The following is a 14,640-nucleotide window of genomic DNA, read 5'->3' as shown; positions in this document are numbered from 1 at the left end:
GCCTCCCAAGTCACTGGGGTTACAGGTGTGCACCCCCTCACCTGGCACCCCCACCCCTTTCCCACCTCCTCATCCTTCAGCGCCATCTTGTTCTTCCTCAGTTTTGGCAGGGCACTGTACTCCCCACAGTCCCTGCCAACACCACCCTCAGCACTCAGGTGTCACAACACTTTCATCTCCCCCTTCTCCTCAGGACTTGGGGCTTCCTCAGGATGGGAAGGGCAATTTTGACTCCTTGCTCTGTGTCAAAGGTTTAGCACAGGGCCTAGGCAGAGTGGCTCAGAAAATGTTTCATGAACAATGATGGAAGGAAAAGACAACTAGAATGGTGTGAGCTTCTTAGATTAACACCACTGTGTTCGCACACTGAGAAAGGCCCACCCTACGGTGGTGGAACATGGGATTCACAGTATAGGCTTCAGATAAGTGTTAAGCCCATTAAAGCAACCAGGATGGCAGATTGGCTTGCAACAGCAGGATAACTATACAGGGGAAGCCATTCCTGTCCGGGAACCCTGAGGTTAGCACCTCCAAGACCACTCTCTAGCAGAGGGGAGGGGCCTGGCACCAGGGCAGGGTTGGGGAAGGTGTCAGGGAAAGCTTCACTAGAAGAACACATCTGAGCTAGCTTGAAAGAGGACCAAAGGTCACCATGTGAATTGCTGGGCCTTGCAGTTCCTGTGCTACTTTAAATATGGGATGCTCAGAGCCCATTCTGAGTTCCAGGTTAAGCCTGTGTGGGAACAAGGCAGGATGAAGTAAAGAGTCTTCTTCAGGAGGGACAGGCAGAGGCTACGGGGGAAGGAGATGAATGTCTTTTGACTCAGGGGATGAGGGTAAGGCTCTGGCCATGTTACTCAATTCCCAGTATCTCAAACCAGGGGCCCCAGATCTGGCAAAGGGAGCTTGAGGAAGTTGGACACCCATCCCTGATCAGTGGGAGTAACATTGGTGGGATACTTAGCTGTCTTTCTGGACCTCAGGAACCCTAGATTGGAGGCCAAGACTACGAGAACAGTTGTCAGGCCCTCTAAGTGGCTGCATAAGTATCCTCTCCACCTTTTCTCCAGGGCTTTCAACCTGTCCTGGGCAAGGTGTCCATAGGGAGCTGTGGCTGCAGGAAGTTGAGACCAACTGTACCAGAGCCTCTGGTCCTGCTTCAACACTCCAAATGCTGTGAGGCATTGGGGAAGACAACGCCTTTCTGAGCCTCCCATTCCTACTCTCTACAAAGGGCATAAATCCTATACTTACTAACCTTAAGGAAATTGTGGGCCTTAAAACGTTTTTGATATTGCAAGGACAATGCATGTGGACAGGATCAGTTATTGATCTGTCTTTCGTTATATGTGTTAGTCCTTCTTCTCATGATGCCAAGTTGGCCATCTGACTGCAAAGCCTTGGAACACCTCAGAGGTGAAAATATTTGGGTTTCTAACATTAATCCCAGCATGGAACTGGGGAAGGAGTGCCAGCCTGAGCACAGCCCTGGCTTCCAGTTCTACCTTTGCTACTAACCAGCTCTGTGCCTTCTGGCAAATGCTGCTTATGCTCCTTAAACTCAGTTTTGTCTCTATCAAGGGACTGAAAATGGTGAGGGCCCCTGACTCCTGGGGAAGGGCTTTGGGGCTCCGTTTGCTACACTGCTGGCTAACTGAGTCAGTGCCCCTTCTTGGGTTCAGTGCCACTTAGGTGAGGCCAGGAGGGTTGGGGTGGGGGAGGAGCTGCTTTAGTGGGGGCTTGGGGATAGAGGAAGTGCCGGGCAGAGGACAAGGGCACTGTAGCAGACAAGGGCCTGGGCTACGAGGCTGGAGGAACTCTCCCTGGCTCCAGTGGCAACCCACCATGAAGATGAGGGCTCCTTTCTGCCCCTTCTGGATTTCACCCCTGTAAAATACGGATAACTGGGAACCTGCGGAGTCCCTGGAAGAGCACACATGGGACTGGATTAAATGCAGCACACAGGGTTGAGGGGTAATGCAAGTTCTTATTTATTAATATATAATAACAAAAATGATAAAGCTCACATCTGCAATTGCTTAGATCTTTGTTATAAGGTCTTGGTCACTTTGTCTGGACTGGCTGTGACCTTCAGTTCTGGTGTCTGGGCTAGGAAGACGTTCCAGTGACCTGTATAGAGGGAGGCAGAAGAGAGAAAAGGGTATGTGTGTGAGCACGCGTACAACAGAGGCAGTGACTAAGGACGGGGAAAGCTGAGGGTATGAGGAGCTGCATAGCCAGGGGCTGGAGGAAAGAGGTGACATCCTCATCATAACAGTTCTGGTCCATGACCCAGCCTTCAGACAACCTGTGTTTTGGGACTGGGATGGTTCCTGACTCCTGTTGGTAATACTTGCATCTGTGTCCTGCCCTCCCCTACCCCTACCTGGGCCCATTTTCCTAAAAGTAATGCAGAACAAATTAAGGGTACTAAGGACAGTGAGTAGAAGGGTTTCAATGGGAAATGTTCCAGTAGAGAGGGAGTAGGCAGCACCAGGGTTTGGAGGCTTAAACCTCCCTCCTACAGCTCTGTCCTCTCACCCCCACCCCCAACACCAAGACCAAAGCCAGCCAGCTCTGCTTCACCTTCCCTCTCTGGCTTCCGAGTTGAGAAATCTGGCCCAGCCGCCCACTGGATTCCTGTGCTGGGAACTGACGTCTGTGGCTGACACCCCCCCTTGACAGCCCCTCCTCCTGGCACCAGCAGCCTGGGAACTCCCCAAGAGGTCCTGCCTCCATCCCTGCTCTCCTGCTCTCAGCCCAAGGTCCCACCTTCCTGGGTGCTGGTGAGCAGCCGGAAGTTCTGTGCCTCTTTCTGGAAGTCTTGCTTCCTGACTTTCTTGATCTGAATCAAGTGGAAGATTCCTGAGGGCAGAGACAAGGGCATGAGCAGGAAAATCAGGACCTTACCGTCAGTGACTTAGACTTAAAACCAACCCAGCCACCTCCCTCCCCTTCCACCATTCTGATCAGTCACCAAATCCTGTGGAATAAATCTGAATATTTCCATCTGCTCTCCTGTCTCACTGCCATTGTCCTCAGTCAGGCCCCCACTGCCCTGCCCCACCACTAACTATTATAGAGCCTAACTCTTCCTACTGCCCATCTAACGGTAATCCTAATGATGGCCATTTAATATGTGTATGGAACCCTGCCATTCCCCTTCTATGACATTCACGTCACCTCCAAGACAAGGTCCATACTCCATAATCTCTTTTCTCTGCTGACCCTGCTCCTGTCACTAGCACCATCTGCTCTCACACAGCTACCTGGCCACAGGTCCAGAACAGAGAGAGAGAAGGAGGGAGTGGAGGTGGGTGGCTGGCCCATATAGACTAGTCAAGCATTCTTCTGGGCAGAGAACATATGGTAAAGACCAATAGCTGTGCTTACTCAGTCACTAAAGAACTCAGAATGGTAGTACCTTGCATGTGGTCCAGCTCTAAGCAAACACCTGAAGTTCCTGAGGGGCCAAGCCCTTCCAATGCCAGCCCCTTTGCTGGAACACCTTCTCTGCCTTCTACTTCTCCCATTGCAAGGTGAACTGACCATTCACCAAGCTTGGCTGGTACATCTTCCCTAATCCACCCCTGAGACAGTGAGAACTTCCTCCTTGGGACAACCATAGCATTTAGCTTTTGCCATTGTACCCATTTCTAAGGCGCAACTGTTATATATATTCCAGTGTCCCTGCCAGACTTCCAACTTCTAGAGGGCTTTCCTCTTTGGATCCAGAGGTTGGCCCATATCAGACATGTAGAATGAATGAATCCCTGGATGTATGTATGTATGTATGTATGTATGCATGTATGGATGGATGGATAGGAGAATGGGTGGATGGATGGATGGGAGGGTGAGTAGAAGGATGGATGGGAGGATAGGAGGATGGATGGATGGATGGATGGATGAGAGAATGGATGGATGGAAAAATGGATGGGATGATGGGAGGATGGATGAATAGATGGATGGATGGGAGGATAGATGGATGGATAAATGGGTGAAAGGATGAACAAATACATATGTGCCCAGGCTAGGTGATGCTCTGAGGAGGAATGAAGTTTAGCTAGATCCCCTGAGGTTTGTAGCTCATGGGGAGCTGGCCCCTGGCAACACACATGAGACAAGGCCCTGAGCACAGTCACATCGTACCAGCTGTTACCCACCAAGGCCTCTGGCCAAAAAGAACAGATGTAACCAGCAAGACCTCTGTTAAGCCAGCACCGCCTTCAAGAAAACCAAGAACTAAACAGGTTTATGGGAATCAGAGTGGGACCCCATCAAGGGGAACAGAAAATACCGATCTTGGAACTGAGTTTTAGGAACCAGGAAACTGTCCTCAGTGCCATTTCCACTGACACCTAGCACTGTCCTTGGTACCCCCAGCCCAGAGGCCAAGGACCAGGATATAACTCCAAAAGTACAGGGCTACATCGCAGTTACAAGCATGAGATGAGGAAGGAACAAGTCCTTATACACAGGCATGCCCCTGGAGAGGGAGTGACAGGAATGAGGGAGGGGGCCCGCACTATAGTCTCTAAAGCATAATGGGAGGACTGGGCTCTTGACCTGGGATCAACAGCTGGCCTGAGGGCCATGGTAATGTCTCTTGTCCTTTGAAGGACTGTGAAGATTTGAGGGTAACTGGTCCCTGTGGTCCCCAAGGGCAGAACTGGCTTTGGTAGATGAGTTCCGGAAAAAGGACAGGTTCCATTTATTGTGAAGATGAACTATGCCTGGGCTGAGCCATTCACAGTATTGGAACTGAGTCACTTGGGGGCATGTACACATTGGACCAGAGACCGTCAGGAGGCTGCAGGGACATTTCTTTCCCAGACAGGTCTTAGGATTGAGACCTCTGAGGTCTTCCCTACCCTGAAGTTCCAGAATATCCAAGGTCCTTTCCCTTAGGCCAGCTCTCTCTTGGGTTCCAGTACCTGGGGCTGGCCCTCTGTGGGGAGGCCTCACTAGCACAAGTCCCAGCACCCACCTGCCTGCTGTTTTCACTCCTCTGTGAGGACAGTGAGTGGTGTCCCCTGACAATCAGCCCTAGGAATGCTCATTTTGACTCTCCTGGTCTGGGACAGGGAAGGATTGAGGAAGCTGATCCAACATTTACGCAGTTCAGGGGTCAGGCCATGGGGAACATGGTAGTGACAGGAGGGTGGCCTGGCATTGGGAAGGTGAAGAGTCCCACACATACTTCATTTCTTCTCTGTGGGGCCTGGTGTGATTGGCAGTGAGCTACAGCCCTGCTGTGCCATCCTGGCACAGCTTAGCCTTCCTCAAGTGGCTCCCTAAAAACATAAAGCACCTCTATGGAGGTGGCACTGGGGACATCAGACCTGGGTTTGAATCCTTGCTTTACTGTTTAAACTGTGTGACTTTGAGCAAGTTGTTTGATTTCTCAGGCTCAGTTTTCTTATCTACAAAATGAGCATTCATACATACCCCTTAGGTTTCTCACGAGGATTAGATGAGGCGATTGCTACATAGTGCCTGCTACATGCAGGACACAGAGCACAGGGAATGTGATCGTAGGTTCTGGAGCCAAAGTTTGAGGCTGTCGCTACCATTCTGCCAGCAAAGCACCCCTTTGAAGTCCCTCTCAGCCCCCTACATTGTGGAGGCCCATCTCTGGGAGCCTTTCCTGGCCAGCTCAGCCCCCCCGACAGCTCTCACTGCACTTGTGTCACTAAGCCACATTCCTGAGGACAGTACCTAGGGCTTATTACTTTCCATGGCCCCAGCACCTGCTTAGAGAGTGTGAATTCTGGGGAGGCCCAGAGTAAACATGCAGCCAGCACCAGCCCAGGGACTGACAGAATCTTAAGACTCAAACAATGGAAAGGACAGACCTCCCAGCCTTGCTCACACACTACTCCTCAGCAGAGCTTGCTCCCTCCCTCCTCTGTAGGAAGGCTCTGGTTATGAGAAAGTTCCTCTCATTGATAGGAAACCTGCCTCTCTGCAATTCTTACCAACCCATGGGTGGGAGGAGGAAACTGATATTTGCAGTATGTTTATAGGTTAGGGGTTATCCTTATATCATTTCATTTAATCTTACAAAACCCCTCTTCCCCCATTAACAGAAGAGAAAACTGAGGTCCAGAGAGGTCAAGTGAGTGCCCAAGTTCATACAGCTAAGAAAGAGCAGAATCAGGATTTGAAGTGGCAGAGGTGGGATTCGAACCCAGGTCTGCCTTATTCCAAAGCCCATGCTTAAGATCACTCAGAACATGGCTGTTCCCTCTGCCTGGGGCAGCCCTTCAGAACCATGAAGCCAGCAGTCCTGGCCCCCTGAGTCTTCTCTTCTCCAGGCTGAACAGCTCCACTTTCTTCGTCCATTCCTCCTACGACAGGGGGCAGAGTAGAGCAGGGAAAGAGCCGCATCTGACGTCACAAGACATGGGCTCTAGCTCCCGTCCTCTACTTACTGGCTGTGTGGCCTTGGGCCAGGTACTTCACCTCTCTGAGCCTCAGTTTCCTCATCTGTAAAATGGGGATAATAATATCTAACTCTCAGGATCGTTGAGGATCAAATGAGATAGTGAATGTGGAAGCACTTTATAAAGTGCGACACACATTGGTTGTCATGGTCATTCATCATTCTTAACATCATTCCCTCTTCCTCTTCCACCCCACTCCCCCGGCCAAACCCATCAGTGGAGAAAAGTGACCTTATCAGTAATTCACACTTAAAGAGTTTAGTTTGAATTGTGGTTTAATGTTTCACTCTACCCAAGAGACTTATTTTTTTTTTAGGAAAAGCCATAAAAAACCAAACTCTCAGCAACCCCCTTATCAGTGAAAACTCCTCCTGATCTTCACTTGGTAATAGGAGCAGTCTATTAAATAGGGCAATTTTCTCACAGAATTCTGACATCAACTTACCTTGAAGTGATAGGATCCACCACTGAGAAAAGGCTGAGTGAAACTCGCCTTAAGGCCTAGTGCTTTGGGGATGCTGTCCTGCCTGGAAAGATCTGCCTCAGGGGCCACTGAAATTCTACCATTAAACATCTCTCAGTTCCATCAGGGTAGGTTCCTTGCAAGATGCAATAACCCCTTCCCCCCAGGAGAGGGAGCACTTCAAGGCCTTGGCATCTCAGAGTGAGGGAATTTATCAGAACTGTCAAGAGAATCACAGACCAAGTTGGTCTCCCTGCTTCTTGGAATCAGGGACTCTTACACCTGAGAGGGCATTCAGAAGCACCTGATCAACAAAACATGCCCCGGGGGGTCTGGAGGACAGGAAGGGGAAAGGCCAGAGGTATCCCCAGCCCAGAGTGAGCTGCTCACCTTTTACCAGCTTCCAGAGGTAGATCTCCACCTGATCAGAGGCTTCGTGCTCAAGGGCAAAGCGATGCAGGGTGTCTGGGCTTGGGGATACTGACGTGTGGACGAGAACCCGGCTGGGCGCTGTGGGACACCTGGTGGAACTGATCTCACTGTGGCCAGGGTCTGCCTTGTCCTCTGGATGAGATAAGGAACTCGTGAAGTATTCAATCAGCAATGGCTATTCTTGAAAGTTCTAAGGTTCTAAGATTTTATGACTCGATGGAGTCCAGACATTATATGAGTTTACATCTTTGTCAGGCACCTGATTCTATTACTATAACATTTGATCGTTCCATTATGGTCTGACATTTTCCCCTCCTGTGCTCCTACAGTCCGTGCATCTATAAACCCTGCGTCCTGTGGCTCTGAGCGTGTGCATCTCTAGGTCTGAGATATTACAAGTGTCTGTGGCCCTGGGGAGAGTGTCTGTGCCCTCCCTGCTCCCAGCACCTCCTTGTACCTGGGCAAATCTTGCAGCACTTGCCAGCCACTTTCTCAGGGTGATGGCATGGATACTCAGTAGGGCAGGTCACACGCCGGCAGTCCTGGTGGCCATCCTGACAAGTACATAGGATGCAGGGCAGGGGGCCAAAGGAGCGGAAGGCGGGGTGCCACACCTCCCCATGGGAGTATGTCTTCCCTCCATGCACGCAGGCTGAATGAGGACAGGAAGGGTGAAGGGTCAGTGCCTCAGGCCCAGCCAGATTCCCTGGGCAGCAGCAGATGGGATGGGCCCTGGATGAGCTCCCTCCCCGCAACAGTATGACCTGCAAAGCACAGGCCAGGGTGTAACACCTGTCCTCTGATACTCCCCCATCTCAGCACCCAGGGCTGAGATGCCCCAGAAGGGACTAGCTGAAGATGGAGAGCCCTCCTCTAGCTTTGGGAGCAAGGAGAGGGCTGGCCTGGGGGTAGGAGAAGTGAGATCAACTTGACACCTGTTGATCGCATGAGCTCTGGCAAGTCCCTTTCCCCTTCCCCACCTCAGTGTCCTATCTGTGCAATGGGCTGGGATTTGGTAGCCACATGGCTCTCCATCACCACCAGTAGGCGACCCCTGCAGTGAGGCCCTGACTCTTATGCAGCCCTGGCTTCCCCAACTCCATCCCCACGGTCTCTCTGCAGCCCAGCTCCCTTCTTCCTTTGTCAAAAATTTCCTCAGCACTGCTTGATAATAATTTATTCATCTTTCTCCCCAGCTAGCCCATGAACCACTTGAGGGCAGAGACCATTCTTCACCTCTCTGTTCTGTCTCTTCCATTTACTAGAAAAGACATGACAGAGGCTCAAAAAATATTGCTGTACTGTTCTAGGACTGGTTCTATCTCTGACTCAATGTCGTGCCCTTCAAGGTCCTGTCAAATGGGGGTTAGACCCCTTGACCTCCAAGGGCACTTTCAGTTTTGATATTCTATGAGATTACAAGCTCATGGCCAAGTTGAGTTCGGGGAACCAGAAGAAGGAGTACAGGAGGTAGACACAGTCGGGTCCCCTGCACCCATCAACAGATGGAGGAGGGTCCAGCCCCACCTTTCTTATGTTTCTCCTTCAGGACAATCTTGACAGTTGTGCTGCCTGCCCCCTTTGGTCGGAAGTGACGAGGGATGAAGCCCAGAGGGGAGCTGGGGCCAGTGGGGGCTGGGGTGCCGGGGCCTTTCTTTCTCCCACCATCGCCTGAACATGGATCCTGGGAACGTCTCTGCAAATGGCAAGAAGAACACGGCTCACTCACTGAGTGCCACAGTCCACTGCTGGGGGAGCAGCCTGGGCAAGGCTGCAGCAAGAGGCCTGAGGGTGAACACCACAGATTTCCCAGTGAAGAGAGGGCATAGGCTCCAGATAGAAAGATTTGGATGGGGTCTAGGATGTTCTCAGTGGATCTTTGAAAACTCTCAGAGCATAGTGATTTAAAAATCCAGTTTCCCTCAAGCCTTCCCAGGCCTTGTCAGAGCCAGGACCTTGGGGCTGGAGTGAGTAGAAGCTGCTGAGGTTTGGATCTGGGAGATATAACTGATGAAAGATGTGGAGAACTTAAGTTTGAGAAACAGAAAGTGAAGACGGTGTGCACGCCTAGCAACTCAGGATGCTGAGGCAGGAGGATTGCAGGTTCAAGGCCAGCCTCAGCAACCTAGAAATGCAGCATCTTAGCAAGATTCTGTGTCAAATTTTTTGTTTAAAAATAAATAAAATTAAAAGGGCTGGTGATGTAGCTCAGTGGTAAAATACTCCTGTTTAATCCCCAGTGCCAAAAAAAAAAAAAAGAAAGAAAAAAGAAGGTAAGTACATAGTAAGAGTACGAACCAGGAATTCTCTTTTGTGTGAGAAGACTTAGTTGGTATGAAAAAAGGATGGGCCTCTGAAGATCCCAGTAGGTCCCCAAATCCTATGGGGCAGAAGACTAAGATCAGGCTGCATGCAGAGACAAAAGTCTTCAAGCTCAAAAGTCTTTTTCTGAGCTCCTGGAATCCAAGAGCCCAAGGTGCTGCCCCTTCAGATCAGATCTGGGCTAGCAATGACGGCAAAGGGTGGGAAGCGAGGGCAGCTTACGGGCTTTGCAGTTCAGTTTGGGAACTGGGCAGCTCCAGGCCATGGGAGAGGAGCAAGTGGACACGGGACAGAGCCTAGTACTGCCCTCTCCACCAAGAGTCACATCCCTTCTTCTAAAGCCCATTCCTGCCCGTACAGTCTCTGAGTCACTTCTTTCGTAGGTCAGAGACTGAGCTCACAAGAGGTCCCAGTGTAGAAACTGTCCCAGACCCTAGCACAGGCCCAGGTACACAGAAAGCTTCCAGGAAATGCTTTTTGAGTGGAATTGAGGTAAGAAGGACTTAGGGAGTCCACTCTCCATGTGATAACTTGCCCAATTCATCCAGCAAGTCAATAAGTTGCTGCCCTGGGCCTGGAACTAAGCTTGGGTGGGCTTGAAGTTACACTGCCTCCTAGGGAGAGGATAGAATGGCTCAGGTCCTGTGGCACAGGCCTCCCCTTGAGAAGGTCCAGCCTGGAAAAAGAGGATGATCTGGCAGAGAAGGAGAGGTCAGGAGCACTGGGAAGAGGATCTCTGGGAAGAGGAACCCAGCCTCCAGTGCCCCAGGATTCAGGAGACCCAGGCTGAAAGAGCAGGTGAGATTGTTCCTACTGTAGACCTAGCACAGAGGATCAATGGGAGACTCGAGTCAGTGTCTGGTCCTTTCTCCCACCTCCTTCCTCTCAGACCAGCAAGAGAGCAGTTCAGCCCATCTTAACTGCAGACTGGACTGGGAAGTCCAGTGTCCCAAGAACTGGGTGGGGGGCCTGACTCAAACCAGAGGTCATTCCTTTAGGAGAACATGTTCCTGGAGGCAGCCTGAGGACAGGCCGGATGGAACAGTGGATACCTGTTTTCTCCTAGGCTCCTCCTGGCCCATCAGCCATGATGGGAGTGCAGCGAGAGGAACTAGACTGGGGTAGTAGGGAGGTGGCTAGCATAACTGACCCAAGACACTAATGATCCATGAGTCATGCGGATTTAGGCCCAGATACAGCCTCTCTATCCTCCCTACTAGGGTAAGCTACATACTTACCATCCCACTGTGTGTTTGCGTGGGATCCTCTTCAGCTGATGTTTCACCTGCTCCATCTGAAAACTCAAAAGGAAGATAGGTCAGCCTCCAGTTCCTCAGCCCTGCTAGCTCCGGCCCTGAGGCTTCCACCCACAGACTCTGCCCTTTCCAGAGTTTAGTGCATTTCCACAGCCCCAGCCTATCAGCAGGCTCCTCCTCCCGGGGGTAACTCATCCCACTTTCCATTTCAGCCTCCTCTCATCCTGGATTTCTTCCTTGTTTTCCCCACAATGACCTCCTGGTCACCATTAAGACTGAACTGCTTGACCAGGTCAGAGCATCATGTTCATCTTGGGTTTTTTTGTTTGTTTGTTTGTTTTTGTTTTTGTACTGGGGATTAAACCCAGAAGTGCTTAACCACTGAGCTACATCCCCAACTCTTTTTTTATTTTTTTTATTTAGAGACAGGGTCTTGCTGAATTGCTTATGGCCTTCCTAAGTTGCTGAGGCTAGCCTTGAACTTGTGATCTGCCTGCATCAACCTCCCAAATCTCTAAATCAGGCACAGTGGTGCCCACTTATAGTCTTACTAGTTGAGAGAATGCGGCAGGAGGGTTCCTTTGAGCCCAGGAGTTCAAGAGTAGCCTAGACAACATAACAAGATTCTGTCTCAAGAAAATAAAAACAAAACCAAATCACGCGGGGCATGGTGGCACATGCCTGTAATCCCAGCGGCTTGTGAGGCTGAGATGGCAGAATTGCAAGTTCAAAGCCAGCCTCGGCAATTAAGGAATACCCTAAGCAACTCAGTGAGACCCCGTTTCTAAATAAAATATAGGGCTGGGGATGTGGCTAAGTGGTTGAGTGTCTCTGAGTTCAATCCCTGGTACCAAAAAAAAAAAAAAAAATCTCCTCTCTGGGATACTGAACCATCATGGATGTCCAAGGACCCAAAATCCCACTCCTGTAGCCAGTTTAGCTACAGTGTCCTGGACAGCCACCCCTCTTACCTATAGCTGCACTGAAGTATGAGGCCTTGGTTTTCACCACACACTCCCAGGTCCCTACCCTCCAGCCCTCGGCCCCTCCAGTTGAACACTGCAGGACCTTCTAGCTTCCACTCCCCTAGGGAACCAGCTCACAGAGTCCTGTGGAGACCCACAGCTTCCTATAGCCCTGAGTGCCATCTCTCTCCTAGGCCGGCCTCTACTGTCTAGCTCCCACTGAGCTTTCCTACTCCCCAAAATCAGACATTGGAGTTAATATCTGTAGGAAATCACAGGCCAACTTCTTGCCTTCTCTGGGCACAATTGATGCCCAGAGAAGGCAAGAAATTTGTGGTGTTAGCTTCAAGAACCGGGACTACACTTGAGTCACTCCTGGTCCAGTGCATCTTCCAAAATGCCACCATCTGGGGACCATTCCACAGTGAAGCATTCCCCTGCCCTGAGTGCTGCCTCCTCCAGAAAGCTGTCCTTGACCACCCAGCACACGGGGAACAGCCTGGCTACTTCCTTCTGCTCAAGCCCAGCCTGCCCTTCACTAGCCTGTGTGTGGGCCTCTCTTTCATCCAGAGACTCTACAGCCATGTTCTGAACCCCGGTGAGCCCAATCCTGTGCCCCACCCTGCCACGAGGAAGACAGGAAGAGACACGGTCCCAGCCTGGGTTAGTCCTTGCTCTTGTGCCATTTCGCCCCTTTGAGCCTCTTCTGATCTAGGGACATGTTCACTGGCACACTATAGCAGTGCCGCTTCTGCTCCAGTCAACAGGTCCTTAACCTAGCAGCACCCCTCCTGTGCCTGCACCTCCTGTTCATGGCCCGTGCCCTGACTTCTTACCTCACTCCACTCCTGCCTGCCACTCCCAGTGCTATCCAGCACCCAGTACCCAGCACCCAGCACCAACACGAATGCATGGCAGGGAAGTGTAAAGGAATTCCCCACCCTTGGGGTGAACCTTTGACCATGGGTGGATGAATTCTTACCTCTTCCTCTGCCACCCCCATAGTTTTCTATCTATCTTTCTTTCCCTTCCTTTCTTTCTTTTTCCCTGGTGCTGGGGATTGAAACCAGGCCTGTGCATAGGTAGCCACTATGCTATGCCCCAGCCCCACCCTGGGCTTTTCTAAGAAGATCAATTAGAGCACAAGATCCCCTGGTTTGCCAAGCAGAGGCCAGACCCCAAACGCATCCCTGTGTTACTTCTCTCTCCTGCTCTGCCCCACTCTCCCTCTCCCTGCTTCCGGGGTTGCGATGATAATGTAAATGGCACATTGGTCTCTGCAATGGGCTCTATTTTCGGGTAGGGGTCCAGGCGAAGCCACCTTTGCCCTGGAGGAATGGTCACTGTATGCTGGGTGTACCCGGGGTTCCTCCTAGCTCTGACACTTCATTCATGGTTAGTCCACAGAGGAGGGGCCGGGGTGGCTGGCGGATCTAGGTACAGACTCACCTTTGCAGGTCTGGCAGCAGGAGGCAGGCAGCGGGAGGGGTGCGGGGCAGCCGGGTTCAGGGCAGGTGGCGAGGCCACAGTAGATCTGGCCCTCCTGACACACAGAACAAATGGCCGCTGAAAGGAGCTCTGAAGAGGACCAGCCTAGGAGCTAGGAGAGCCCTGGTCCCTGAGAACAAATGCACTGGAGGTCTCATCTGAGGTGTGGGGAGGAGAACATGAGGCTCCTGGGCGAGGTACAGCCAGCTTGGGGTGATAGGCAGGGGGATGTCCCCTGTGCCCTTTCCACTCCCCCCACGGCCCCTGGAGGTGATATCATCTTTTTCTAAAGCCTTTTCACACCTAGTCTTCCCTGGGCTCTCACAGCAACCTGTGAAGTAGGGTTCTCCCCACCTGCAGATGAGAGGACCCCTGAGGAGGGCCTAGTTCATGGAGTCAGAGAGACAGTTGGGGCAGAAAGGACTGAAGCCCAGCCCCTAGACTTTTCCTACTAAAATCAAGATCTCCTGGCCTGGAACAGGGGCCCCAGCCTGGGTGGAGGTCCAGAAGAGTGACACCTGGGGCTTATCTTGATCTTACTTAAGAGTCCTTGGCCTTCCACTTTGGTACCAGCCTTGAAAGACAAGACCACAGGGCAAAGGGCCCTCTGAGAGGAAGGATGCCAAATGACATTGGTGAGGGCTTCTGTTTTCTGGAATTAATTTTCCCCCTCTGTAAAATGGGGGCACACCCATCTAGGTTGTGGATCAACCAAGGGAATGGTTACAAAAACCAACTGTGAGGCTAATGTTCCCAGAGAAAGTGATGTGACCTGGAGTGCTCCTCCTGATCCTCCCAATGAGGCTGAGAAGAAAGAATCTCTATCCCTCAGATGAAGCCAGGAATTGAGCCGGTCTCATAAGCAGGGAGGAGAAGAAAGAAGTGGGGACTCTAGTATCCAGTTAGAATGGACAAAAGTATCACTAGAATGTTCTTACCAGCCTACTACCATTATTTCTGCCTCTTCCCCCACACCTGTACTAATCCAGGCCCTCCCTACACAAGAAGCAATGTGACACAGGGAAAAGAATGTGAGCTTTTTGGAGTGACCTAGACCTACATCTGCAGTATGGCTTTGCCACTTACTAGCTGTGTGACCTTAGGCAAATCACTTGACTGATCTTAGCTCCAGTTTCCTAAAGAATAGGAATAGTGAACTGGGGTTGTAGGTTCAATGGTAGAGCATTTGCCTAACACATTTGAGGCACTGGGTTCAATCCTTAGCACCACATAAAAAAAAGTTATAAAAATAAATATTTTAAAAAAGA

At 51.1% G+C, this 14,640-nt stretch overlaps 1 protein-coding gene across 2 annotated transcripts in view; it reads right to left on the bottom strand.

Annotated features, from left to right (window-relative positions):
- Window positions 1-1,967: 1,967 nt before the first annotated feature.
- Chrdl2 (chordin like 2) overlaps window positions 1,968-14,640 on the bottom strand; it is a 31,277-nt gene continuing 18,604 nt past the window's right edge. Inside the window, exons 5-12 of one of the 2 annotated variants that reach the window (XM_076843977.2) lie at window positions 13,334-13,427; window positions 10,902-10,957; window positions 8,869-9,037; window positions 7,799-7,993; window positions 7,300-7,473; window positions 6,435-6,489; window positions 2,773-2,865; window positions 1,968-2,130 (exon numbers count right to left, since the gene is read on the bottom strand). In XM_076843977.2, coding sequence (XP_076700092.1) covers window positions 2,040-2,130; window positions 2,773-2,865; window positions 6,435-6,489; window positions 7,300-7,473; window positions 7,799-7,993; window positions 8,869-9,037; window positions 10,902-10,957; window positions 13,334-13,427 — 927 coding nt within the window. In that variant the 3' untranslated portion in view covers window positions 1,968-2,039. The remainder of the gene's footprint in view (window positions 2,131-2,772; window positions 2,866-6,434; window positions 6,490-7,299; window positions 7,474-7,798; window positions 7,994-8,868; window positions 9,038-10,901; window positions 10,958-13,333; window positions 13,428-14,640) is intronic. The other variant, XM_076843979.2, reaches the window with a different exon arrangement.

Source organism: Callospermophilus lateralis, chromosome 2 (genome assembly GCF_048772815.1).
Source record: "Callospermophilus lateralis isolate mCalLat2 chromosome 2, mCalLat2.hap1, whole genome shotgun sequence".
In the NCBI taxonomy this organism is placed as follows: Eukaryota; Metazoa; Chordata; class Mammalia; order Rodentia; family Sciuridae; genus Callospermophilus; species Callospermophilus lateralis.
This window is presented reverse-complemented; position numbering and strand designations above follow the sequence as displayed.